Consider the following 25,456-nt stretch of genomic DNA (forward strand, 5'->3'; position numbering starts at 1 on the left):
AGTCAAGGCACAGACTCAGAAATAAGCACCAGCAGATGACAAATGTACATGCAAGCACACATGTGAGGATGCAGCAACTGTGCACTTGCATCTATGAGGAAAGGAATGAATCTACCACCCGCAGTTTCTTCAGCAATGAGTTTAAACACGACCTCGTGTATCTTTTTTCCTTCTCGCACCACAGATGCCTGACTGACCCAAAATCTGTTCTTACCTAATCACATCTGGATTACCCTTCCTCAACTATCTCAATGGGTCACACCAGCTGACATTGGTTCATGAAAACAGTCTGCTCCAACATAATTCTTTGGATAAAATGTGAAAAAGTCATCCTCAGATAAGCAGTTACACTGTAACCAGCTTAAAATTACAACATTCAAAGGATCTTAAAAATCCAGGAATAGCTATGGCATGCAGTACTTTTCAAGCATGGGTATAACGAGGATATAGAGAGGGCAAGCTACTGTGATCAGTAAAGAAGGCAGAGCACATCAGTAAAGCACAGCCATAGGTGAAACAATGTTCGACATATGTAACGATAAACTGGAAATTCCATGTATGGAGTAAGTCCCTTAGGGGGTACCCAGATGGGTTTGGTGTTTTATTAATTATTATGGTTAGAAATTAAAAGGTTTGGATACTGCTTGTTATGTGATGAATTTGCTTTGAATCGAGTAACTTTGACAATAATGAGTAAATTTCGCTTCTGGTTGTTTTTCTTGAACTTAGGAAAATTTCCCTGTCTTGGTCACTCTCCAATGTAACTACAGACATTTTGAAACAAGAATATTTAGTAAGTTAAAAACACTTGAGATTTTTTAGGCTAGAAGGAAAGTACAAGGAATTTAAACATTGGTTAAAATTTCTTTGGAAAGAATTCCGTTACTTGTTTACCTATTTTTTTAATAATAAATGATGAAGACATCACAGTGCCCAGCAATGTTATTGCAATCCACCCCTCTGTGGTATAAATAACTAAATAATGAGACTCACCATGGGATTTTTGAAAAATTCATATTTTGCGTAATTCTTCCTGAACAAAAATTTACTTTCACTTCCCATTGTGGATTCAACTTGAACTATGAGCTCATGATCTTCCAAGCACCTCTCTGTGGAAAAAGAACATGGTGTTAGTACACAGCCAGCCAGCAGGAGTGAGACCAACTAAGAACAGAAGTCGAAACAACCCAGTGTAATTCTATTATCTTTCAAGAAATTAGCAATTCTAACATATTGCCATGAGGCAGTACTTTACTTTGTAATGTATTACAAAGTTTAACATTATATGACAGTGTTCTTCAAGGAATTCCTGTATCAGGGCTTCATAAGCACAGACTTTAGAAAAAACAGTAAATTTCTTTTATGTGCAGTAGCTACAATAATACAGACAAACCTCTTCTTTTGGCAGTGATTGTATGCTGTGGAACTGGCAAGGTGGACAGGTTTAAGTGTGGGGGGGGGAAGTTACATAAAGGCCACTGTTAGGTCTTGAACTATCACAGAAATACAGTGTTGTTGTATTTGATCACACTCTATAAAACCAGTCCATTTCAAGGTGAACTTCAGGCCTTTATTGTACATGCTAGACAATGGTGTTTATTATGAAAGAGGTCACAGGATCTACTTTACAGGAATACTGACAGAGACAAATGTTTTGTACACATGACAGGGCAATTTTCTGCTCTAGATTTGGTTACAAGGTAACTACCCATAACCACCACTTCTCTGGTCAAAAGAATGGCACATCAAAGCATGAACAGATAGCTTAACAAACCCAATTCACTGAAAGCAGCAACTCGAAAGAAGGCAACTGGCTAAGGGTGCATTACTTAATGAACTCATTATCTTGACAAGAACTTTCTCAGAAAATATTTAGGTATTTTTCAAAAGTTTTAACTAGTCAGTGCTTTCATGCCTTATGTAATACAAAATTTAAAAATTAGGTCAAACAAAATGTAACTTTTGCAAAACATTAAGCAAAATGCCTGTGACTTGCTGATCAAAGACGTTTGGAAAGTCCCTTCCCCACTTTGTGCCACCCAAGTTCTCTTGGGGTGTTTTCAGGATAGAAAGCAAGCAGTCATTGGCATCTCAAAGAGAGCAAGCTCTGGAATATCGCTTGAATTACTGAACTCACAGATAATGTGGTGTTCTTTGATTGAAGATTTAACTTATGACTGAATGATCCCATGACTTTTTTCTCCTGCACTTAGGCTGTCAGTCGTCACCAGCTCATTGATGACTTCAGCATTTACTGTGCATTTGTGATGTCCAGCCTTGCTCTAGATTGTGTTTTCAAAGGGGTTAACATTGAAAAACCTCCATAGTGGGATTGCTCTCAAAAAGCTGTTTCTTAGCGCATCAGGTGTAACATCACTTGGAAGGGGTAGTTCTCTGACTAATGTGCACAACAATACTGCTACAGGGTTGCTGTTAATAAATTACATTTGGCACCACCTCAGCATTCATCACCTAAACCTACATCTTTCTAGGGGCTTTGCAGATAAAGCTTCAGGTATTGCTGATCTGGTGCTACTATCATGGTTTTTAAGCAACTAGTGAAGTCAAATCTCCTCCACATTGGGATGAAGACTGTGGGCCTATGCGGGTGAAAGGCTTTTTTTTAAATTATGCTTCCTCCAAAAAACATTTAATTACATTGGTATGAAGCTTCATTGCAGTATGAACCCTGAAAGATCCCATGCCCTGTTACAGTCTAGTTCTGCCACCACCCAAAGTTGTGGTCTTCACTTTCCTAACACATTAAAAATTGCTTGTAAGGGACAAACTCTACTCTGTTCTGAGAAAATTAAATATAGATGAACATTTGTAAATTTATTTTGTATTTCAGTGTTTAGTTTGTGTAAATATACTTAGTGCGTGTTTCTTAGATGCTTTAGACAACTGACCTAGATGTATTCTGTTACTACATCAAGACCTGAGATTCAGGACCTGAGTATCAGCTGGTGATACTCCAGCTGATTTAATATTTTCATTTTGATGGCCAAAGCCATCTTGGAGAAAATGTGCAGCATTTCATAGCATGTGCATGTAAGAAAAGGATGCTAGTCCTGTTCAGTTTGCTATCACTTCATAGAAGTTGTACACTTGGGAAGTAATTTGCATTCAGTTGGTACAAATGGGATGAACTTGACACACGAGCAACTCAGCCTCAGCCCTGCTTTGAGCTTCCTGCTACAAAAAATAGAAGCACAGATGTCAGCCTGTTCAGTTCAATAGGTCAGTCTGTCTTCAAGTGGCATTGCTGCTGAAGTGACCAGAAATGTGTCCTTTCAGTTTATCTGATAGGCTCCACTCAGTCTCCTCTACACACTTCCTGGAACAGACTTTTCCCCCACCCCACCCAAGTTAATCTTCGTTATTATCAGAACTTCTACTGAACTATAGCAGTGATACAAGGTGGGAAAAGGAGCTGGATTCCATCATAAACAATTCACAGGCATAGCCCAAAATTCCCAGAGAATCACCACGTGGACCCCTGTATCAAAGAGCCTACCCTGATTTTGCACTTAAGCAAGTGCTATGTTTAACTATTCCACTTTTAATTCACTCATATTAAAGGAAATCAATGCATGTTAGCAAAAAATTCTAGGTACAAAACTGCAGGAATGATTTCTTCTAACCCTCACATATTTCAGAACCCTACTACATTCTCTCCTGCTTCAATTTTATTTAGTAAGGTGTACAGTTAATTCTAGAACTCGAAAAATGAAGTGTGTGAGTAGGGAGGGATTCTTTCAGTGTCCAGGCACATACAATCATGTGAATGTCTTCACCATTATTTTTGTTTATGTCCAATACATAGATCTCTGTCCTAAATTGATGATAGTTCAGTATGGAATAGAACATAGGGGGAATACCACATTTTATAAACAGGTTAGGTATACTTATAGTAGCAAATGAAATAATGGGATCAATTCAACTTTCATAGACTGCTTAAATATTGACTACAATGTGCTTTAGATATTAGTGGTATGGTGCAGCAGGAACCACTTTCAAATGTCAAATCAAGAAAGTCTTATGGCAAATTGTCACACCACTGCCTCCAGTGAGAACACAAATGTTTTGTGCAGTCAAATAGCTGTTTAAAGTTATGTGTAAGCACATATTTTATTTGGAGTATACTTGGATATGTGTGTGAAGTGAACAGTGAGGTGGAGGTTCCTTACAAAGTGGGATGTTGAAGACCAACACAATGATAAATATGCAGCTGGCTTCAAAAATTTGATCTTGCCCTCAGTCTGTCCAATGGTAAAACAATGAATTGGTTCTGCAAACCAAGCTCTTTTGTAAAGTACTATTAGGCAAAATACAGGGAGAAAAAAAAACAGAGTTCACTAAATGAGGGTGGACTTCAAGACTACTGCCTAGAGCATTAAGTCAGTAAGGATGTAATGTACAAGAAATAATATCTTCTAGAAACACACAATTCTGACTGCTCTTTAACCATATTTCTCTTCACGCTATGTATTTATTCACCATTGTTTCATACTTATACTAGCAATCTTATATCTCGAGAAACAAATATGGACCATCAGATGCCTGATGATAACTTCAACCAGGCTGCAGACAGATTACTACCTTGATCTGACAGTCTCTGAAAACAGGAAATCATGTAAGCTACAGAGGAGCTAGAAATAATAAAAAATTCAAATTTCAACCAAAACTGGTGGAAGCATGAAAGTTGGTATTTAAACTTTATTGAATATGTATACTTAAGACCCCAAATTCAATTAACTGGATGATGTTGTCTCCTGTTAAATTAACTAATTCATTCCCTTTTCTGTCCTCATCCTTTCAAATATGTGAAATCTGTATAATTACATTTTTTAAAATTCTTTAAATATTTTTTGTCTGTTGGCTTTACACTCCCAAAGGCTGCATTACTTCTCACACTGATCTACTGTGTGGCCTACAGGGAACAGCGCTGGGGTCGTCCCCGTGGAACCAAGTTTGGTGGCTGCTGGAGCCCCAACCTGCACACCCTGCTTCTCTGGGGCCCGCTTTGTGCTTCAGTGTGAGACAGAGGTCCAAGGCAGGCAGGTCCCCATGTATATAAATGCAGCCCGATAAGTATCTTGCTCTTTTCCCATCATTGTTAATTACCAAGTTATTTGTGTGTAAACAGAAGCTTTTGATTTCCTAATCAGCCTCCTGCCCGATTCATTCAGAGATGTCACACACCAGAGTTTGACAGCACAATTAGTCACCATGGAAGCTATTGTGATGTCACAAACACTGAATTGTGGCATCATTGAATGAATCTGGCAGAAGAAGGATGTTGGTTACAAAGGAGAAGGCTTCTGTTTACACAATACCTTGGTAATCAGCAATGATGGGAAAAAGAATATAGAAAAAGAGAGCCTGGTAGTTTAATGAGCATTGATAAAACTGAAAATTTGTAGAGGTTTTTAGAAGTGCATGTGGTGTATTAAGCTACGGAGATAAAGATTCTGTAATTTATACCTTAATTCTTCGCCTCATTCTATGTCCTCAGAATTGAAAGTGTATCACAGACACAGACCAGTGAGTGTTTCATGTTAATTTTTTCATCTATTTCTACATTAGGAGTGATAATAAAACCACTAACTAATCAGGATATGCTACGTGTTTGGGTTTTTTTAAGTGTTAGTCTGCAGAGCACTGAATTTATTAGTGTTTAACAGTATTGGTTTAGGGCATCAAATTTCCAGCAAATAATTTCCTTTTTTCATTCGTAAGGGTTCTGAATTGCATTTTTAGACATAAAATCCCCTCTGTTTGATACAGATAGCATTCACAATTCCAGTGCTGGCGATTGCAGCTTATGATTTGCCTTCCTCTGTTTTCGAGAAAAAATATTCCTCATGAAGTATATCGACTAATACTCCAAATGCTACACTTTTTAAAGCGTTATTATATGCCATGAAGAATTATAGATAGCATTATCTGAGTGATACACTGTTGCAAGCTGCACAGCAGAACCCTGTAACTAATCAGTGCCACAAAATAACAGGAAAAGCAAGACTGAATAACATGAGATCCTTTCAGGTACTGTAATTAAACCAATTCACGGTGTTATTTAATTCCCCACGGTTCTTCCTCTTGCTGCCTTCTTGAAACTGTAACCATGACACCTTGATTTCAATCAGGTGGAGGAGCTGCTGCCTGGAGAGCAGATACCACCGCTGGTCCAGAAATTGCCCATGGATTTGCGGGTGGTGCCACCATTTTTTCCCTGCCTGAAGTCAAGTTTAGCTAACCCCCTCCCCCACCTCAGCACGTCTAGCTTTCATAAGCATTACTGTAGGTATGTAAGGCTGAGTCTGTTCACCCAGGTCTCCCAGCTGGTGATGAGCTGAGCTGTTTCATAGGACCGTACTCTAAGGATCAAGCTTAATTTGCCTAAGCTGTTTATTTGCAATAGCTTCAGACACAGCAAGGTAGCAACAGAGCGCTAGCGTGAAGATTAGACAATTCTTCTTTTTTTTTAATAACAAAAAAAAAAAAAAAACCAGAGGATGGGAAATAAAGGAAGGACTTTAAATGGCTTAAATGTAATCAAATTGTAATACACAGAAAGCATGTATGTGACTTCAGCTAATTGTACAAATAAAAGCAGTAGAAAAGAAAACGTTCCATCTGGAAGCACATTTATATGAATTACACGTTTTATGTTCCCAGGTAACCATGCCACCCCTTTGACCATTCCCTACCTAATCCTAGGTGAGGGTGATGCTCCACTAGAGTCCAGCTGTTATCATCCACACAATGACTTTTGTAAACGAGCAGCTGACAGAGGTCCCTGGCTGTCATGTCTGCTAGAATCTCGACCACTTTGCTTGTTCCATCTTCACTAAAGACTTTTACATCCTGCAACATAAAGGGTACACTTACAGATCAACAGCTCTGAACATAGGCAAACCACACAGCTACTGTAGAAAAGGATCATCCTCTTGGTGTGAGGGTTCCAAGCACCTTGGCAGCCAGGACAAATGAAATGGATGACTCACTTTATAACACTTTCTCTGGATGCCCCCTAGACCTATTTCCCCTCCCCCCTCCCCAACACCTCCCTGCACTAAACAAAGATTCAGCAGGGTTAATATGACCACGTACACAGGAAAAGTGAGAGAGCAGGTTCTGTATAAAGCTGTGTAAGGTAAGCAACCATGAAACAATGTCGAGAGAGTACTTTGGCAACAGTGGGCAAGAGAAATCACATCCAGTCAAACACACACAATTTTCATTGCGATCCCAGATCCCATCAGAGGCCTCTGAACATTCACAGAGGAGCAGGCCAGGACCCCAAAGATTAAAAATGGCTCTCCTGTTCGCCGCTAACTTTTGCTTGTTTCACGTTAGGAAGTCCCACTTGCAGTTTGCCGGCAAATCAATTACCTAGCACATTTCTCTCCCTGCCCTTACTTCTCTTTTGATCCTAGCTTGGAAGTAGTTTGAAACCAAATATGCATACACTGTACATCCTAAATATCAATGGGGATGGGAGAACAAGTCAAGAACCTTCTCCCCCACCTCCTGAATCATACAGATGCTTTCGTCTTTGCATTGTTCTGCTCAAGCAAGAGACACTTCCTGCAAAATTATTTCTCCGGGCAAATGTGCAGGTCCCATATTTAAATCAACTCCGTGTTTAAAAAGCTCCGCATCCTAGCGAGAGAAGGAGAGTCTAACAAAAACCTAGAGGGTAATTCGATATGGAAAATCTTACCTCAACGGCACGTAAAAGGCAGCAGTCGGAAGAACAAGATGGCATTTTAAATGGGGATTGCCTCTTGAGAGTTAGTTCTCTGCCTCCGCCGACCCTCTGCAGCCTGGGGCTGGGCGCCTGGGGTGCCGGCGGCGTGAGGGGCGGCCGTACCCTACCTGTCACGTAGCCCCTGCTATGGGGACTGTTTCTGGGGAGGGAAACAACTCTGCCAGAGCTCCACTCAAAGGGTTACACGCAATCTTTGCGGTAGTGAATCAAACCACACTGTGCAGACCAATCCTAGCCCTCCCTCCGACTGATGTAATCATTTCCCACACACTATCAGACTTCCAAATTATTCCCGCCTCCCCCACCTCCCCCCCTCCCAACAAAGAAAAAAAAGGAATTACAAAGGAAATGTGTTTTTTTTTATGACGACCTCGGGGCGCTTGAGACCCCTGGGGCGGCGGCGGGGCGGGGCGTGGGGAGCCCGGCACGCGTGTTCGGCTGCCCCGGCGCCGGTGCCGGTCCCGCCCGCAGCCCGGCCTGCCCGCGCTGATGTCATCGCCCGCAACTTGGGCACTTGAACTTCTCCGCCGCTCCGCGCCCGGCCCGGCTCCGCTCCGGGCCCCGGCGGTGCCACCGCGCCGGGGCAGAGCGAGAACGGCCGGCGCCGCCCCCAGCCCCCGCTCCCGGTGCCCCGGCTACGCGCAAATTCGAGCCCAGTGAGGGAGGAGTTAAAGCCTCATCCAGCCTAAGTGACTCAAACCGCGCGTTCAGGAAACGGCTTCATCTGACAGCAGGGATGAGCCAGCTCTTTCAGAAGTGGGCTCCGGAAAGGAGAGGAGGGGGAATCCCGGTTGCTCTGGGGAAGGCATGCGTGCTGTGCAATGTTACAGCTGCACTCCTGCCAGTGCTCAGCCAAGCCAGAGGCATCCTCATGCACGCAGGAATTTGCTGGGCGTGGGGGTGCCCCCGTTTTCTGTCCTGCGGGCAAGTCTCTGTTGTGTCGCTAGCGCCGTGTCGCAGCAGAGCTCCGCATCACACCCGCAGCGGTCCCGGCCCGCTCCGCCACTCGGCAGCGCGCCCGTGGGACAGGGGGACACGAGTGGATGGATGCCCGAAACACCCCGCAGGCATCGCACCGGAGTGTGCGAGTGGGGAGCGCAGCTCTCGTGTTCTCTCACTCCCAGGGTGGGCAAACACACCGAAAAGCCAGTATGCAACAAGACAGAAAGTAGCTATTTTGTTTGTTTTAGTGGGGAATGGCAGGGACTAACACCCGCTTGATTTTTTTTTTCCTTCTACTTTTTGTTAGTATAGCCATAGATTGGACCGAAAAGTTGGCGGTGAAAGAATTCCTTTCTACTTTCAGATTACTCTGTGCACGTAACTGCACTTTCTGTATTGAAACTAAACTATTTTGGATGGATTTCCTGCCTCGGGAACCAACCTGGTGACATCATTCATTCATTAGTCACGAGAAGCACAGCCCTCTGCTCCCTGCCTCAGCTTTCACAGGAGAGCCCGAATCAGGAATATATGCTACAGCAATCGCCACTTTCGCAACACCTGGAGGACAAACCCCGCCTCTTTTCCTTTCCTGCTGGGAACAAAGCAGTGATACAGACAGCACCTGATCACTGTCTGTGCCAAGTCCCAAAAGAAAGGCAAAGCTGTTTTACTTGAGGGTGCCTCTCCACCCGTGCAGGTGGAAAAGCGAGAGATGTAAGACAACCACCACACTTTTCTCTGCTCCCAAGCATTGAAAACCTTATTGCCATGTGGCCACTGGAAGAAAGCTGCAGCTGTCTTTATGCTCATTCATGCTGTGCTCTCTCAGTATGAAGTAAAGGGGTCAGGGGTATGTGTCCCACCCTCCCCCTCCTTGCCCAGAGTCTGAGCTGATGCTGATGCCGATGCCAGCCCCCGCTGAAGTACCACAGCATTTCAAACTACTGGATACCCAACACTGCAGTTTGGTGTACTACTACTGTAATTCCATATTCCCTCCTCCAGAGAGCCAGCCCTGGAGACAGCACCCACTATCCCCACACCACAGCCACTACGGGCATTGGGTTACAAACATGGATATGTTCATTCATGGGACCAGTGAGCCCTTGGGGTGTTAACAGGGCCCTTAAGGCCCAGGGACTGGAGTGCAATGGGTGGGCAGCATGGACGCAGTGATGAGCAAGTTAACTTCACTGACTATTAATAGTGCTGTGTATGCCATCAAGGACAGTGCAAGGCCATGTATCACCACTGACATCACAGGTATAAAACACTGCATCAGGAGGGGATGTAATGGCCTAAGCTGAACCCTGCCCCAGGGGACAGGAGAGAAGCAGAAATGAGACGAAACACTGTGCCTCTGCAGAGGCAAGAGTGCAACAGTCCCTTAAGTGGCTTACATGGAAGGTAAGGGGATTTTGTGCCCCCACACAATGCTGCAGAGTTATGAAGTATAACCACAAATACTAAACCAGCTTGACAAAGCTTCACCTCCAACTTTCTGACAGCTTCTGTGACAAAAGACACAGATAACAGTATTCCTGCATCACAGAAGGGACTGAATTTAAAATCAGTTGGTCAAATCGAAGTCTCTCACTTTTCCTTTTTCTCTCTTTCTTTTTTCCTAAGGAAGCACCTCCCACTTTAAGGGCTCCCTATTCAAACTTCATCCAACAGAAACACTGTTTCATTTCCAAAATTAATTTAGGGCTTATTATCTACAAAGGAAAACAAAGCAAGATTCACTAGAATAAAATACCCTAATAATGAAAACACTTAGCCTGATGAGAGGTTCAAAAAGTTAGTCTGACACTTTTGCACTGCATCCCTCTGAGAAATGCAGTGAAATGCAACAGCAGACTGCCTGCAACAGTGATTTACAAAAGGCCCTAATTACGTCAGCAGCACAAGGCACCTTCTATTCAAAATTAAGGTTAAGAATGCTAAGCCAACCAGAGCACTATATTGGCTGAACATTCAGTGCTTTACAGCGCAAAGGAGCAGATAACAGACTGCACCATTGTTCTGGGAAGAAGTCTTCCCCCAAGCTTTTCTTTTCTTTTCTTTTTTCTAAAGACAAAAAGACTTTAAAAATTAAAAATTTAAAAGAACATTAATATTCATCACTTCAGAAGTTTCATATAATGGGCTGCATATCTTGAGTATCTTCATGGCTGTTTCATCTTCCAGCCTCAGTTCCTCAACCTCCCTCGGTATTTTGTGTGTATCAAGTAATGCAAATATTTTAGGAATGTGAAGGGAAAAAACTAAAACAACAATAAAAACCAGAAAAACCAAACAGTTATGTGATGGTCACATAATTTCTTCTCCACTTCTTATGCTATTTCTTTCCTTTTTCTTCAAAACAAAACCTATGACTATACACAATGATCACATAAATTCACTCTTTTACATGATGTTATGCTAAAAATCTTCAGTGGGAAACATATTTACATTTATATTCTACCACCTGAAATTAAACAGTGTAATTTATATCAGTGCAGACCAACCCACGTTATCCTGGGTTATGACTCCAAACATAAGAAGGAAGCACCAGTTATCAGAAGGCCCTCTGACTGAAATCTATTAGATCAAAGGTGTCAGTATACTAGTTCTTTTAGAGTTTCCCTTTATAAGAGATGTAGATCAGAGACTTCACAGAAAGCTATTAAAGTACACTGAAAAATCATTACTAAGAGCTGCACAAACAGAAAATCAGTCCAGCAAGTTTTGACTTCCATCCCCCAATTTCACTCATCAGTACTGGTCAGACATGATAATCATACAATCAGTGAGGTAAATAGAAGGAAAATGGAACTGAAATGTATGCATGTACCTTGTGCAACCAGAGGCAGCTATTCACTGTAGGAGGCACCTATGTACCAGGCAGTACTTGCTGTTTTCACTGGAACCCTGTTTTGATGAGATCTTTTTTCTAAAAGCTTTTTATAATCAAAGCTTATCAGCTCACAAGAGCAGAGTCAGAGTCACTGGAGGAATGAGGAAGCTTTCAATTAGGATCGGTCAACTCAAAGCTGCTGAAGGCTTGAGCTCAGCCTGCAGGCTACCCTTGAACAGCTATTTGCCTGGTTGAAAAAAGCAACAAATAAAGGAAGATTTTGCTTCCTAAAGTTACAAACCTTTGAAAAAGAAAGGCCTCCAAGCATAGTCTGTGCACACATGACAGGCAAGCAACTCAGTCAACCACATCTACATGCTGCAGCACCAGCCAGTCCCCCTTTGCTTGCCCAGTGGCATTAAGGCAGCTTTATAAGACATGGAAAATTCAACTGCTGCAATGAAATAAATATATAGGTCAACCCTATGGCTCTTTTTTCCTTCTCTGTTGCACTGCTCCTGCAGGAAAATAGCCCTTCAGACAAACAGCAGTGGTAACAGCAATACATCGTGGATAAAATCACTTATACACAAGGCATCAGATAGTATTTTCTTATAAAAGAAAAAAACCTGTAAGGTATTTGATCATAGCTTCCCCCCCCCCACACACACATATACACATAAAACCCTTGGAAATGCTGAGGTTAAGGTTCTCATAGCAACATTAACTCTCTCCTCTGGCATACACTATATTTAGGTACACATTTAAAAGCCTATGAACAACAAATGAGAACAACTGTTGTACGATCGAGATCTTAGTCTATGACTTTTATATTCAGAACAATAACCTCAAAACAAAATCCCACAAACCCCTGCTTTAGTTGGCCGTGTTTCAAAATGCTCATTCTGTCCCCCTTCACTGGGCTACTGAATTTTAAACCCATTTCCAAAGGTCAGAGGAGTAACCTGACCTGAAGGGGAATTATAATATCATCTTATGCTCAGTGCTCATCAAAACCAATACTGAAGTCATAAACTCCATGAGGGTTGTACCAGCAAGAGAGGTTTTGAGAATCATAGAGATGGGCAGGCAGGATTAGTGCTAGGTTCAGGTCAGCATTGGTATTTGGAGAGTTAGCTTTTCTGAAGCCATCATGTATGAACATCCAGTCACATATGCACCCAGTAATTTTGGAGAGTTACATTCCTTGTGAAAGTAAGGAAGAGAGATGGAGCAGCTTAACATCTAAAGCACACGACAAAGGCTCCTGATTCTGGACTTACGATGGATGCTGTAAGCTACGTTGGCTGAATTCAGGCCACTGTGGTGATTAATCAAGCAAACATCTCTCTGCACTATTTACATCACGGTTTAACCCCAGCCAGCAGCTTAGCCCCACACAGCTGCTCACTTACTGCCCCCAGTGGGATGGGGGAGACAATTGGAGGGAATAAAGTTAGAAAACTGATGGGCTGGTGGCAGGTTGAGACAAAAACAGTTTAATCAGAAAAGCAAAAGTCATGCACATGAGCAAGGCAAAACATGAAATTCATTCCCCGCTTTCCATGGGCAGGCAGGTGTTCAGCTATCACCAGGAAAGCCCATCATGAGTAATGGTGGTTTGGGAAGATAAAAACCATCACTTCAAACATTCCCCTCCTTGCCCCCATCCTTCTTCTTCCCCCAGTTTCATAGGCCAAGCATGATACTAAATGGTGCAGGATTTCCCTTGGGTTAGTTGGAGCCAGCTGTCCCAACTGTGCCCCCTTGAACTTCTTGTATTCCTCTCCCCTCCTTGCTGGAGAGATGGGGCGAGAACCAGAAAAGACCTTGGCTCCGTAAGCTCTGCTGAGCAGTGACTAAAACATCTCTGGAATTATCAACACTGCTTTCATCACAAATCCAAAACATGGCCCCATACCAGCTACTATGAAGAAAATTGACTCTACCCCAGACAAAACTGGCACAATTACACACTGCAGTTGTTGACATTTGAGCTTAAAGGAATAAGCAAAGTGTGTTACATTGCATGTATACAAACCATGTTTAAAGAAACACATACAATGAGCACATTTGGGGTACAACTGAAGTTTAAAATAGAAATATTGTAATAACAAACCAAAGCTTTTCCTCCTCTAATTCAAAACTGCATGTGAAAATTATTTGTTATGCAAGCAGTGAATTATCTGCTTCTATCTTCTCAAAACTTAAAGCATTTCTTAAATTTAAAAGTATTGCTCTCTGTATAGGTTTAGCATTGTACAACAACTGCATTGAAGCATCTTCAAAAATCTCAGCTATTTACATACAACTGTGTAGAGCACATTTTCAAGACATAACCACTGCCTGCATGAACAAAAGATTTATTTCAATGTGTGTGCACATACTTAGAGGCTGAAGGTTTGGAAACTGTAAGCTGCTACCCTGTAATTTCCATATTTTAAAAATAAGTAGCAGAATGCAGTTTTAAGTGATACATACCTACATACAGACAACACATCAATTTTGTGACAGTATTCCCAAAAGCTGTTTCAACTCTTTCCCACTTTAGTTTAATGTTCAGATGTTCAGATAGATAATTTGACCTGTTTGACATTTTCACATCTTCCCACTCAATTCCTCATTTGCCTCTCATTTTTAGGTAAAAGAAAGGAGAAATAGTTTTCCAATCCTTCTAAGAGTAACAATAGACCTTTTATGAATTTTGCTGAAGCTTCAGGGTATTTGCAGAATGCTGGAAGAGAGAAAGCTTGGGAAGCAGTTTGTATAAGCTTTGACAGTCCACACTAGCAGGAAGGGAGTGCAGCAACAGCCAGCTCACTCAGTCTTGGATCTGGGGGTCCAGACTGTTCCAGCATTTTCTGTTAGTTTTGACTGTAAGTCTGCAAATGTGCTTCCTTCTCTCCACACAGCTCCTCCTAACAGCAATTGCTTTTTATGCAAAAATCCTTTCTGGTTTCAAGATCCTTTACATACATTAAAAAAAGACAGTTACAGACACTGTTACACTCCTTTGATTATGTAATGAAAGGCATTAAATTATTTTGCTGGCATTAACCTTTATCTTTCATATATTTTATTGTGCAATTTATCCCTAGATAGCTTGCAATTCTCCTCAGCTGTGCTTACAGAATGCATTATTTATTGTCTGAATTTGCTCCAAGAGCAAGGTTTAGTACAAAACTTCTCGCAAACATAATTTAAATCCCTCACAACCCTAGAAAGGGCAATATAACGAAAAACCATAATAATTTCTTGATTAAATCCTTAAGTAACCAAGCTAGTTACTGAGTATTTTAAATTGCTTTGCCATTATAAATTACTCAGTAGAAAAGGAATTATTACCACATCTTCCTTGCTGCACAGGCTTCCAACCACAAGAACCACATTAATTTGAAGCTTGGCAGAGGGTACAACAAGGCTCCAGGGAACAACTTCCCATTGGATTTAGGAAAATGGTACAGGTCCCCAAGACCTGGATGGTTCCTTCTTTCCCAGTAGAACACTGTGACAACAGCAGCTGAGGCCCTTGTCATCTAGGGCCCAGGACAACCTGTGAGCCAAAAACCCATTCCAGCACAGGGCTCAGCAATGTGCAGTTGGCTCCTCACTTTGATTTACAATTATCCAAGCAGAACTTCTATGTGGTTAGGCCACAAACTCCCCCTTCCCCTGCATGTTTTTCTCAGGAGAGAGGAGCAGAAAGGTTGCAGAGCAGACAATAGGAACGCCTTTAAGAGCTGCACACACACCTAGACCTGGTTCCAGCATGCTATTTACATTTACAGGTCCAGCCACATATTACTAGGAAAGGGACCAGACTGCTTTCAAAGATGTCTTTGGAGACTGAGGATTGGTATTGGAAAATGCAAGCATTTTTAATGCATGGGAAAACCTTTGGGCTGGTGACTGCCTCTTACGTGATAAAACGGGACCTTGGGATTTTGACTGTGGCTGATGTAGTAACAGAAATAGAACAAAAACAGCAGCCCAACAATAGGGGACAATGCCAAATAATTTCCAGTTTATTTGTAATGTCCAGACACTACAAAACAAAGAAGTTATTTTAAGAATGAGTAGTTATGAAATTTGTCTTGAACAAATGCAATCCAATTTACCTAGTCTGGTAGCAGAGGAATCTAACCTAGCATTAAGATGTAGGGCTGAACAGAAATTAAACTTAGAGTGCCAATACAGGGTAAGACAAAGATAGACCCTCTTCCCACTCCTGTGTCTTCCTCCATCCTCCCAAAAAAGTAATCACAAGGAGTGAAAAAGCCAAGGATTTAAGGACTTGTGAATCTGTTCCCCAGTGCTTGCAAGAGTACAGTTCCTAAGGTTTCCTCTGCATCCCTGAGGGCTAAAATGAATTTTAAAAATTAATGTAAACAAGTTCTTAGCTGAAGTCCCAGCTCCTAGATGTGCTAGCATTGACTTCAGCAACATGAGAAGTTTTCAGAAACAGATGCAGTGATGCACTAGATTAAAAAAAAAAAAAAAAATCAATTATCTATCTTTACAAGAGTTCTTTTATTCTTCCCACACACACATGGACACACACATCCTGATGAAACAATGACATCCCAGAACAGGAAGTTACACCAAAGATGCCAGGAGAGAGGGGGGAAGCTAAAAAAGAAAAGAAACTTTTTCTTAAAAACCTCTATGAATTCAACATGCAAAGCTTGATAAGAGAAGAATCAAGTATGGTATGCCACATGGAGACAAATTACAAGGACTACAACCAACCTAAGTTTGAAAATATGAACATGAAAACGACTTAGGACAGTGAAAAAGATAACGGAAGCTACTGGGAAAAAAAAAAAGGGCAAAACATGAAGAAAGACTCCTCGTGAAAACTGGCTGTAACCTACTGGCACTGAAGGAATTACGACCATTTAAAGAATAAACACCCTACGAAATTTACAGAACAATGGCTTCCATGCACTGAAAATCCCAAAAGCTCAAGCACACTTGGAAATACAAATTTCCCGCACTCCAACAGCATCGGGCACAACGCACAATCAGTTTTTCCAAGCAGGCTGAGTTCCTACTGCTCTGACAGCAGCAGCAGGGTGCTTTATAAGGAGAGGGTGACAGGCTTAACTCCAGCAGCATGGCAGAGCATCCCTAATGCCCGGCCATCAGCTGCCTGCACACCGTACAGTATTCAGCAATATTGCTTAACTTCCCGTCTCCCAAGCTACCGGCTCTGGAAGCCAGCGATTCCAAGCAGCAAGTATCAGCTAATTGTTGCTGCCTGCAACGTTCAGGATGTTTTATGGGTCAGTTTGTCACATGCACATAATAAATGCTTTTAACAGAGCTGCTCTCATTGGGCAGGGAGGGGATTTCTACGCAACTGTGTAAGCATCAATTGTGTGGCCAGAATTAACCCCCTGCAGATCTTTACCCAGGAAAAGTTATATCAATGGAAGAAGAGAGCTTATGTTATCCTCTCCCCATGGAATGTACAATTCTCATTTTAATTGATTTATTTAATACGAAGAAAACTGTTCTATGAAACTGCTCTGCTGTTTAATTTTTTGTAAATTTAAGTACCAGAAGAAAACAATGGTCTGATACAGCAGAAGTTTCTAGGGCTGATGTAAGAACTAGTGTTATGGCACCACGATTAAGCTGGATATTCTCTCTTGAATGCAGCCAGCTCCATGCAAATCTCTCTTTCTTGCAACCTGCTAAGAATTATTCATTTTCAGTGGAAAAGAGTGAGAAAAATATTGGCATAAATCCAAAAACAATACAAGAGATTCATTAGCATACAGTGTTTAATTACTCCATCCCAAAACACTTAATGTAGAGATCCAAGGTACCAAAAAATTTTTCATATCTCTCACTTCACTGCAGCACCCATCCATCCATGCACACTACAGGAGGATCAGCTCTCAAGTTTAAGTCCACAGCAAGCATCTCTAACTTATCTATTTCCAAGTTCCCTCTCCAGGGCTTGCTTGAGACCACTTTGCACACCCCTTCCTCCAAGTAGGGGCACCACAAACAAAAAAACAAACACAAAAAAACCCCACACAACCCAACCCTTTGCTTAGCTTACAGGGACAAATTCCTTGCTGCCATGGTTACCACTCCAACTTCTCCCGTGGAACTACAAATAAAAAAAATTAAAAGAAAAAAAAAAAAACCTTCCCTGAGAACAGACGGCTATATGTTAGCTCTCCCTCCCCTCACTCATCATTGTTAGCCACTAAATCAGCTACATCTGGCATATTTAATTTGGACTAAATAAAATGTCACTAATTAAAAAGATGTCGAAAAAGCAATCCATGACATTATAAAAGCAGCTTGGTATTCAGCCTATTATGAACTGAAAGGAATCAACCAGTTTTTACCAAAAGCTGAGGTCCTCTATACAATCCTACTCAAAACAACATCCTCCACCTCTCCCGTCATCTACATGTACTGAGGTTTCCAGGCATTAATTCCTGGAGCAGCAGTAGCTCAAAAGTGAAGTAGTTAGCTCATTATAGATTGTATTATATGGGTTGAAGTCTGCAGCATTTATGCCAACTTTTAAAAATCAGGTTACTTTGCTAAAGCGACAATAAGTAAGACATTCAGCAGGCACACACACAAGTTGCTTTAAAGGACCTGTGGCCACATAGCAGATGAACAGTAATAGCCTCTCCTCTCTTATGTTCTCCCCAGTTCCCAGCAGCCTGATTTGAAGTATCACAAACTGCTCCATCCTTCCCCTCTTGTAGCTTCTCTCTTCAGCCTGTTCCTGAAGATTAACATGCCAGCTCTCTGCATCTCCTGCTGCAGGTCACAGTGCAGAGATGTGAGTGCTGCTTTATACCAACACCTACTCCAGAGCAGCTCCTCTTACCTCGACATCAATACAGCCTCCCCACCCAGTCCTTCCCATCATACTACACGCGTCTTTCTCCTTTGCAGGAGCATCATTATCAGTATTCCACTGCTGCTTATCAAACAGATTTCAGTGCAAAGCTGCACTGAATCATATAAACCTCTTTTCACAGACCTTAAATGTTTTCCATCATCTTTTTTGCTAACTGGTAATCTTTCATTCTATCCCTTGTGAATAGTTGAATAAGCATTTGAGTGACGTTATTTTTTTGTGCCTCTCAGGCTGAGGATTTCCCAAGAGAACAGATTATCTTCTAAGTGCTCTGGTCCAGATAATCATCATTTATAAATCAGACAACTGGCTCCTCTGTTTTTACTGATATATGACATAGAACACATATTTAGGTGTGCTTTGATTGCCATTGTTCAATTTCAGTACTATTCATAATCAAATAAGATCCAAACATTCAACATAGAAATCCCTCCACTAAAGTAAATTTTAATAGAATTTTTACTAGATATTCAAGCGGATTACATTGGTAATTCTGGCGCATGCCAGGCAAGCAAAATATTACTTACAGAAACTCAGTAGTTACAAATTAATTAACGGAGCTTTACCCTCATAACTCCAAACTTTATTATTAAAGACATGAGACAGAGATGATATGTTTGAAAATCGACACACCTTTGACCATTTTTTTGGGTTGAGGTATTTTTTTTTCATTATAAAAGTTTAGGAACAATCATAGGCTCACATAGGTTTGAGGGATAGAAGGAATCTGTAGTTTATCTGATCTCCACCCTGTAACTCAAGCAGGATCACCTACAGCCCTTTCTCCGGGACAGTGTCCAGGTGCCTTGGAATATCTCCAAGGACGGAGATTCACAACCTCTCTCAGCTGTGTCTAAGAGCAGTCAGTCACACTCACAGTTAAAAGCATTGCCTCACATTCAGAGGGAACATCCTGAGCTTCCATTTGTGCCTGTTACCTCTGTTTTTAACCCTGAGGACCACTGGAAAGAGCCTGGGTCTGTAATTTTTGCACCCTCCTTCAAGGTAATTATGCACATTCATAAGATGCTCCTGAGCTTTCTCTTTTCCAGGCTGACAGTCCCAGCTCTCTCTGCCTTTCCTCACAGCACAGATGCTCTGGTCTTCATATCATCTCTCTGGCCTTTGCTGGATGTTCTCCAGTATGCCCACGTCTCTCTTGTGCAGGGGAACCCAGAGCTGGACCCAGTACTCCCTGTGTGGTCTCATTAGGGGTGAATAAACCTCCCTTACCTACTGGAGATGCTTTGCCTATGGCAGCCCAGGATATCATCAGCCTTCTTGGCAGCAAGGGCATACTGCTGGTTTCCATTCAACTTGGACCAACATTCACCAGGACCCTCAGGTCATTTTCTGCCAAGCTGTTTTTCAGCTGGGTGACTCCCAGCATGTACTGGTGCCTGGGGTTGTTCCTCCAAAGGTGCAGGACTTTACACTTGCCCTTGTTAAACTTCATGAGATTTCTTGCAGCCCACTTCTCTAGCCTCCAAGCTCTTATACAGATAGTGAAAAGTTACACAACCATGACATTAACTAAAAGCATAAAAAAGATCTAGTTTGATTGTAGATCAGGAACCCTAAATGGGTCTTTTTGTAGGATTCTTCATCACTGTTTTCCCAAGCCAAGCCAAAGTGGTTTAAAGTTCCCTTAAAGTTAGCATTATGGTCTGTTTGTCAAAGGCTGATGAACTTAACAGCGTAGGTATAAATATGAAGTACTGTACTGAAATCAATGTCACAATAAAAAAATGCTTCCTCATATAGAACTAGATAACATAATGCCAGAGACCTGATGCCAAAGGCTGCATGAAAGAAAATGCTACTTCTTCATTCAGCATCTGCTTCAGATTATTTTACATGGAAGTCACTGCTGCTCTGAAGCTGTCAAGGCACAGTCAGCTTCCAATTAAACTACTTTATCTTTGAAGTTAATTGGAAGCAAAGCTTTCTCCTCCCTATAGGCATCCCCCTACAAGCAGGTAATCTGAGATAATTTCCAAACATATTCATTCTGTGCTGTGCACCCAATTAAATATTTTACACAAATGCAATCAAAGAGCCTTCTCTCTAATTGAAAAGTTTATGCAACAATTTTCATGAGGATACCATTAAACATTTAAAATAATTACCTGTATTAAAAAGACAATTATATTCAACTAGCTCACATGCCTGGTTTCTTTGTTTAGTGCAAGCAAAAGGGTATGAAAAAAATCCCAAGAGGAATAGAGAAAACATTGGGTGAATCTTTTAAGATAAGAGACACCCTTAGAAATCAATTCTGCATGATATTAAGTGGGAAATCTTTTAACAGTGGCCTTTCTACTGTAGATGATCATAGAGAAACCAACCATTTCTAAGACTCCAAAATGACAAGGGAGCTGACTCTGTATTTTTATGTGCTATAGATAACACATAAATGTCATTACCTACAAGCATGCTTCCTTCTGCCCCTTTTCCCCCTCCCTAAATTATTGTCAAGGGGTTAAACGAATCCACCATGCAAAGATACCAGTAACTTTATCTCTGTCCTGGCATGAATGACATTTTTTTTTTTCAAAGGATTTTGATGGTTCTGTATTTATATCATGGATCTTCTTTAGGATTATGCTGAGAAAAAAATCTGGGTCATTGAAACCTTCTTGAACTGAACCATAGAGAAAATGGAAAAGAATATAAAGGCACTGGTGTCAGGTTCATTAAAGGAAAATCCCTTTTTCCAAATTCATTTGCCACCCTCCCCCCCCCCATCCCCCCCTCCCCCGACTGACTGGAAGAAGGTAGATCAAGCTTTGGACATCTTTCTTTCTTATTCTGAAATTTCTATTTCCATGAGTGCATAATTCCATTCCCTTTCAAAATAAAACATTTTTTAAATGCTGTGCACTTGGCTCACAGACCCAGTGACATAAGTTTAAGAAAGCTAGCCTCAAAAGGGACAAGTGCAATTTAGATCAACATACAAGGGAGGACATGTAAACATCTCAGGATCTTAGGGTCCTGGACAACATAAAATTTACTTCCCTTCTAAACTAAACTTGAACCAAATATATTTCAACATAAACAGTGTTTTTCCCTTCCCTTCTTTCCCCAGACAGCAGCTTGGGTTTGATATGAATCTGAATACTAAGATTTGCTTCCCTTAGCTCTATGCTTATTACAGTCTTGTATTTATGTAAACTAATAACATACACTAAAATATCATTCTATACACTTCAAATTTCAATATCTAATACTTCCATTCAATTGCCATGTAGAATTTCATAAGTAAAATACATAGTTGTACATGAGAAAACTAATTGATTTTGAAGTGTCCTTTAAAAACATGTTGTATTAATAAATGACAATAATATTAACTGTTAATTAATACTTCATTTCTAACTGTGTCAAACCAAATCTGATGACCTCAGCAAATTTCACTACTTATCACTCTCAATCCATTCTTGTAGAGACAATTCTAACATAAAGAAAACGATTGCCTTTTTAAGCTTCAGAAGGTTGGTGGCTTTGGGTGGTGGCAGAGCATAAGGCTTCTTACTGGAGGAACATCTATCTTGCCTTTTGCACAGCACAGAAAAGTGCTTTGTTGATACCTGCTAGGTATCAACAAAAAAAACACTCAGTACTGAAAATATTTTTGGTTCAACTGTTGCTTATACACTCTTCAACATAACTGACACTAATCAGACCTAAAATGTAACTTGTAATAACTCAGGATTTGTTTCCAGAGTTCTGTAGGTTCTTCTTTCAGTGAACTCAAATTTTCTTGGCTCACATCAACCAAGGCTTTGCCAACCTGTGCACCCTATGAATTGCAATTTTTAAAACATAGCAAAATAGCTAGTGCATTAATTTCCTTCAGCTACACCATGAAAACCTGTTTAAAGAAGTGAAAAGGTACATTCTCTTCAAGTGTGACATAACACTCTTCCATTCCATAGGCTATGCCTCATTAAGCCAAACGTCTTAATCTTCTCTGCAGACACCATTATTTTCCATGTGTAAAGACTGGATTAAATAAATTACCAGATAGCCTCATTCTGGGGTTCAACATGGAAAACACCTTGAGATTATAAATTCAGCTTTTTTAGTTAGCTAAAGAATCTGTAAGAGATCTTAATGACTTTGATTGTCCGTAATGAGGATAATCAGTTGGGGAAATTAAACCTCTTTCCTTTTTCACAAACCAGCTCGAGTTTCTAGCATTTGGTTTTCAACACATAACAGGAACTGATAGTAGCTTTCCCTTGTAAAAAATCAGAAAGCAAATCAGAGGTAAATTACTTTTTGAAATGGCAGTCCAGTTCCTCTCCCTTAGAAACTCTTACTATTGCTCTCCCCTCAATGGACTTACTGGCTCTTGAAGAAGAGATACTTCCCTGCCCAGATTCCCATTTGTTACTAAATTGTCTTTTTTCTCTAAAATTGGCATCACTATTGTGTATCAAGTACCAATGGCTAAAACCATCTGTCCATGAAAGTCTGTATTCCCTCTCTAAGTCTTATCTATACTCCTCTATTGAAAAGGGTACCTCAAATGTCTGAACACTGCACACAGATGTGAAACTGCTAAACCGATGTGGAAGAGTACTGACTTGAATTTGCACAACAAGACTGTGACATGAAACTCATCATTTTTCACAGGCCCTTAACAAATGAGAGAAAAGAATCAGCCCTGGAGCTGCCAGCATCTCTACAGGTAAACAAACTCTGCTGCTTTTCCAGGAGTAACTGAGGACATTGGCCATTCAGGTACATGGTCAACAAAAATTTCCCACTTAGGAAAAAAAGGCCCAATTTGGTCCTAATAAAACAGCTCAGTAACTTAGGGTAAGGAAAGGATCTTCACGATCACAGATCACTACCTGGTTTACATTCCTCCTGAACTACACAGAGGTGGCAGTCATTTCAGCTGTCACTAGCCACCCCAGTCAAAGTACATCCTGTCTCCACTAGTCATTCAGGTTCCCACTATGGCCAACAGAAAGAGAAAGAGGCACTTGTGCAACCTATCATCTTTTATAGCTTTACCACCCTAAGACAGCATGAAACCACTTGAAAGATACTTCTCTGTGTCACCATTAACTGGAGACAAGCAGCCCAAATAAGAGGTGAGGAGGAACAGAGTATGCACCAAGGTCCCTTGGTCACACTGTAAGGCCCATCAAGCAAAATATGGAATGCAGCACCTTCCCAAAACAGCACTTGCTTCTGTTTTTGACAAGAAGCAAGCATCTATCTGAAGAGGTCTGTGAGCAGACTGTAAGGACAGTAAAAGGCTGGGACTACCATGACTGCATCTGACACCAGAGATCTGACAACCTAAGGGTGATTAAATCCAAATCTCTAACAGAGCTTTTATGAGACTTAGGCACTAAGTTTGAGCCTACTGCTGATTTGACCACTCATGATATAAAGTCAGACACAAAAACATAAAGATTTCATTCACCAAGAAATCCCAATACCATCCTTTGAAGTTAAAGTTTTTTTATCTCCACTTCTTCCAAGCTGAGATTCAAAAAAGGGCTCTTTGTAGTTAGGCAAAACAACTATAATGATATGTTCATTAGCCTACATGCTACTTTCCAGCAGCAAAAAAAATGCCACTGCAAGCAAATAATATAAGAACAGTGGCCATTCCTATTAATTGTCTGTTGTAGGTAAAGACCACCAAGTTTGTCTTAACATTAATCCACGCATTTTATATTTCAATATGCAATCAATAATCAAAATAGATTTTCATTTCCAGATACTGGTAATTCAGCTACAGCATACAAACTTGATTTGTATTTGTGTTATGCAAAGTCAAATATATCCTTCAAAAATACTTCATTATGGTTTTAGTGGAAAAGCAGAATTGCCCAGTATAAAGAAATAGTCTTCAACAACCATTCAAAAGATTTGTTAAGTCACTGTAGAAGAATTGGCCTTGCAAAAGTTTTTACACCAACACAATTAGGTTTGAACAAAAAATCATGGAAGAAGTCCTTTTATATTAGGGATAGAGTTCTGCATTGGCTGCAAGTCTAAGCCAAGCAATCAGAGCAACTATCCAGATTTTAAATACCTCCTCTTCAAGTATTTCCAATGTATTTCTTGAACTCAGTGAGACCTTACTGGTTTGAAATTTTATATAGATATTGTGACATGATTTAAGAGGAAAAATAATTACTTTCTCCTTCCCCACAGTAGTGTATTTTAAAATAAAAAATGAAGATAATCAACCAATTCCCCCACAATCCATCAGTCCTTATACCTAGATATTGCCACTAAGTTGCACCTAAGATATTCAGAAGATAAAGCTGTAGTAGAGATGAACTCAATTACACAGAAAACGGAGACTGCTGCAAACTCAAAGAATGCAGTCATTATGAATCATGTCTGACACTGTACATGGTTTTTTGTATTATTTTTGCTGGAATTTTACTAGAGTCTCCCCTTTCTTAATGGATAGTATTTGAATGTAGGGCTATTAGCACTTCCTGGCCTCTAGCATAGGGATAAAACAAGTCCTTTGAAAGCACATCATCCTTGAGCATTTTGATAGACAAGTTAAACATCACAGCTTTTACAGCTGCACATTGGAGAAAGCTTGGGAAAGAGGCAAATCAGAGAAACTGATGTGAGCATGTTTACAGTGCTGTAAAATTTATTTTACCATCTTCAGAGCTACTAGGCTATTTATTTATTTAAGGGATAAAAATAACATATAGAAAGCTTCCTATGAAGTTCATTCAACTTCTTCATTTTAATGATTATATGCCACCTCAGAGCCATTCAGACATCAATGGATGAACTGCTGGAGAAACCCAAAGCCAGTATCTGTGCACAGACAATCTCTCTACTTACTGGAAAGACTCCATCATGCTCTGTATCTGTCTCACTTCTTGCAGGATTTCTTGCTGTAATTGAAATGCTAAAAGGCTTCTCTGTGACCTCTGAAGATTGCTCAAGTACTATTCCACGGACAAAGAGGGCAAGACACAATGAAACCTTA

The 25,456-nt window shown here is 40.8% G+C and overlaps 1 protein-coding gene across 8 annotated transcripts in view; it reads right to left on the minus strand.

Moving 5' to 3' along the window:
* Nucleotides 1–25,456, minus strand: part of GRB10 (growth factor receptor bound protein 10) — a 144,191-nt gene that overhangs the window by 17,315 nt on the left and 101,420 nt on the right. For all 8 annotated transcript variants that reach the window (XR_014952793.1, XR_014952792.1, XM_021546879.4 and 5 more), the window contains 2 exons: nt 6,717–6,873; nt 994–1,109 (listed from right to left, as the gene is read on the minus strand). Coding sequence is in view for 6 of the 8 variants with exons in the window: in XM_021546879.4 (XP_021402554.1) it covers nt 994–1,109; nt 6,717–6,873 (273 nt within the window). In the remaining 2 variants the exon portion in view is untranslated. The remainder of the gene's footprint in view (nt 1–993; nt 1,110–6,716; nt 6,874–25,456) is intronic.

This window comes from Lonchura striata, chromosome 2, assembly GCF_050655825.1.
Source record: "Lonchura striata isolate lonStrDom1 chromosome 2, ASM5065582v1, whole genome shotgun sequence".
NCBI classification, from domain to species: Eukaryota; Metazoa; Chordata; class Aves; order Passeriformes; family Estrildidae; genus Lonchura; species Lonchura striata.